The sequence below is a fragment of the Capsicum annuum genome, unplaced genomic scaffold (assembly GCF_002878395.1).
Source record: "Capsicum annuum cultivar UCD-10X-F1 unplaced genomic scaffold, UCD10Xv1.1 ctg77251, whole genome shotgun sequence".
NCBI classification, from domain to species: Eukaryota; Viridiplantae; Streptophyta; class Magnoliopsida; order Solanales; family Solanaceae; genus Capsicum; species Capsicum annuum.
In genome coordinates this window covers 1-3,369 of record NW_025887629.1, presented here as the reverse complement: position 1 = coordinate 3,369, position 3,369 = coordinate 1, and the positions used below count along the sequence as shown (strand labels likewise).

Here is a 3,369-nt window from a genome sequence, read left to right as displayed (position 1 = left end):
GGTTTCTGTCATTCTTGTCTCGATTTTGTAGCTCGTCATGTAATCTTAACATTATCAAGTAATTTTTGATCTGGATGTTCATCTTATGTACTGTTTGTGCCTTGAATCTCTGGTCTTTAGGGTCAAAATTCATGTCTTGATTATCGTTTAACATCTTAGCCTGACGTTTTGTCTTGTTTAAAGTGGATATATGCTATTTTCTTGTCTGTTGTTATTGTTGGGATGCTATCATAACTGTCGAGATAGCATCATTGATAGGACTACCTCTTGAGGTCCTTTGGCTTCTCAAATGCCAAAAGGATGATGAGAAAACGTCCAACAGTAAAATTAGAAAATCCTATGATTCTCCGATGACCATGTGATATGTACCAACAAAATTAATCTTGGGCTTGCTAGAAAATCAAACAAAGGGCAACAAAATTAATCTTGTGGTTGATTTTGTTCCAACAAAATTAATCTTGGGCTTGCTAGAAAATCAAAAAATAAAAAGAGAAAGAAGTGTTCTTGTTCTTGTTCTTGTTCATGGCCGAGAAACTTGTAGTGTTCTTGTTGTAGTCTTGCCCAAAATTTGCGAAGTCTAGGTCTTGGATTTCTTTGTTGTTATTGTTGTTTCTTGATTCACTAACACTAAAGGTATATAGATCTATATTTGAGCTTAAAAACTTGTTAATGTTGTGTTGTGAACAAAGACCTAGACTGAAATTTGTGGACTTGTTATGGAGGTTGGAGTGCGCGTTGAAGGTGTTATTATTGTTGTTCTTGAAAAGTTGTTGTGTTCTTGTTGTTCTTCATCACTTCTCTTATCTTGACCAACTTAAAGTAGTTAATAGATCTAGAAAAGGTGAAGACAAAGTTGGAAGACTTGTTGGTGAAAGGACTAGCTCATATCACTCTTGACTTGAGAACAACTTTTTCAACCACTTTCCTTGTTTCTAGGAGTCTTGTTTTGTGGAAAACTAGTACAAGTCTAATCTCACCTTTTTGAGTTGAATTTGAAAAGAGTTACAAGACTTGTGTTTTTTTATCCAAATACTAATTGTTTTCCATTCCAAAGGTATAAGGACTAAAAATTCCAAGAATGGTGATTAAAACTTGTGTGGCCCCGTGACCAATTAGGGGGTGACACATCACCAATTACTGTTCACATGACAATTTTTAAGCTCAAATTTGATCTTCTAGTTTCATTTTGTTGTTTCTTTTGTTGATTCCAATACTAACTTACAAGCTAGTAACCACTTACTAGATTGTGAGTTGGTTTGAAACCGTTCTTTGTGTTTACGTCCTTGTGTATTTTTTTTCTATTTTGGCATCGTTGTAAACATTGAAATTCACCCCTCAACACCTCACGGAGTACAAGCAAGTATACAACACTTGTGAGATTAAGTGTGAGGAATCCGAGAACAAAGAAATAAAGAGAGAGTGTGAGAACCTTTCTTTTACAATTAACCCGTTTATTGTTTTGTAGTGAAACTTCTTGGCTAAATTCAATTGAGCCAGATGAGACTGAAGGCAAATCTCAAGATGAAGAGGAAGCCAAGGTGCAAAATGAAGACGTTGTCCAAGACTTGAAATTGTTGTGTTCTCGGTTTCTTCTTATTTTGTGGACTGTTTTGGAGCCATTTTCATTTGGCTAATGCCATGAATTTGAGGTCAAATTCCTCTCAAGATGGAGAGGATGATACAAGCACGATCATGAAAATGAACGTTTTTGAGTATTTTGGATGTAACCTCGGAGGTGTACGAGTTGAAGTGTTAAAAAGGGCTCCAAACCGCCCCTAAAAACACTTCATGGGTGCCTATTTGCCTACTTGGTCATTAAATGGTCTTTTTGTCATTTTATCTTTTTATTTGTAAAGTATTATAAATAGAACAATATAGGGTTTTAGTTTATTAGTTTTTGTTGGATATTGTTGAAAGAACACATCTCTTGAGAGAGAGGGTCTCTAGGCCTAAACTAGGACATGAACAAGTGTGTATCCACTTGTGATTGTGTATTGCTTGGAAACATTGGTGCTTGAGCAATGGAATCCCTCTTGTGTCACGTAAGAGTGTGGTGTTGCTATTATAAGTCTTAGAGTCCTTAGATTTAGTATTTCTTTGGGTTCTTAACCTTGTAATAGTGTATGTCTCACTTCCTATCTTTACATATCATGTACTAGTTGTGAGGTCTAGTGAACCGTTTGATTCTTGTTGTTCTTGTAATCTTGTAACCGTTGGATTGTTGTTATTATAGTGTTGTTCCTCTCGTTATTGTTGTTTATCTCTTGTTGTTGTTAGTGCTTTTGGTGTCATTTACACCTTGTTTCTTGATGTTGTTGGAACAGAGATTTGGTGTTCGTTGAGCTCTCAAGTTACCCTTTGTTTGTGGACTATTTTTGGCTTGTTTTTGATACGTACCAAATTTGTATCGTATCAAAGTGTGAGGGACAATTTTTTTTTTTTTAAGTTTTTCCATTCTAACAACTTGTTCCAGTTGTAGAACAACTTTGGTAGTTGTTCGACAACTAGGCGCAGTTGTCGAACAACTACTAAAGTTGTTCAACAACTAGGTGCAGTTGTTGTTCGACCAAAGTTGTTGCCTAGTTGTTGAACAACTAGGCGTAGTTGTTCAACAACTGAGAGAAGTTGTTCAACAACTGCGTAAAGTTATTCAGACAACTAATGTAGTTGTCCAATAACTACCCCAGTCGTTCAAGGAATTTAGTTTTTTTTAAAAGAATTTAATTTTTTTAAGGAACAAGTTTGTGGACCCACTTGTCCCTTCTGTTAATTGGAAACTTGGAAGACCTTCTGGCTCATTTTTCTCCATTTTCTTTTGTCTCACTCTTCTTCTTCCCTACTAAAACCTCTTACCTTCCCTCTCTTTAACCCCCCATTTTCTCACACCATGGCTCTCCTTGTTGAGAAGACAAACTCTGGGCGTGAGTACAAGGTCAAGGACATGTCTCAGGCTGACTTCGGCAGGCTCAAAATCGAGCTTGCTGAAGTCGAAATGCCTGGTCTTATGGCTTGTCGTACTGAATTTGGACCTTCACAGCCTTTTAAAGGTGCAAAGATTACTGGATCTCTACACATGAATATTTCAACTGCGGTGCTTATTGAGACTCTTACTGCTCTTGGTGCTGAAGTTAGATGGTGTTCTTGTAACATCTTCTCCACCCAAGATCACACCGCGGCTGCCATAGCCAGGGATAGCGCCGCGGTGTTTGCTTGGAAGGGTGAGACTTTGCTGGAGTATTGGTGGTGTACGGAGAGAGCACTTGATTGGGGTCCAGGTGGTGGACCTGATTTGATTGTGGATGATGGTGGTGATGCTACGCTGTTGATTCATGAGGGTGTTAAGGCTGAAGAGGAGTTTGCCAAGAATGG

General features: G+C 37.7%; 1 protein-coding gene across 1 annotated transcript; it reads left to right on the top strand.

The window, feature by feature from the left end:
* Window positions 1-21: 21 nt before the first annotated feature.
* On the top strand, window positions 22-3,364 carry LOC124894761 (adenosylhomocysteinase-like; the record flags this gene model as incomplete). Its single annotated transcript, XM_047405304.1, has 1 exon — window positions 22-3,364. A coding segment is annotated over exon 1 (477 nt), but the record flags the coding sequence as incomplete, so codon positions are not given.
* Between the last annotated feature and the right edge of the window lie 5 nt (window positions 3,365-3,369).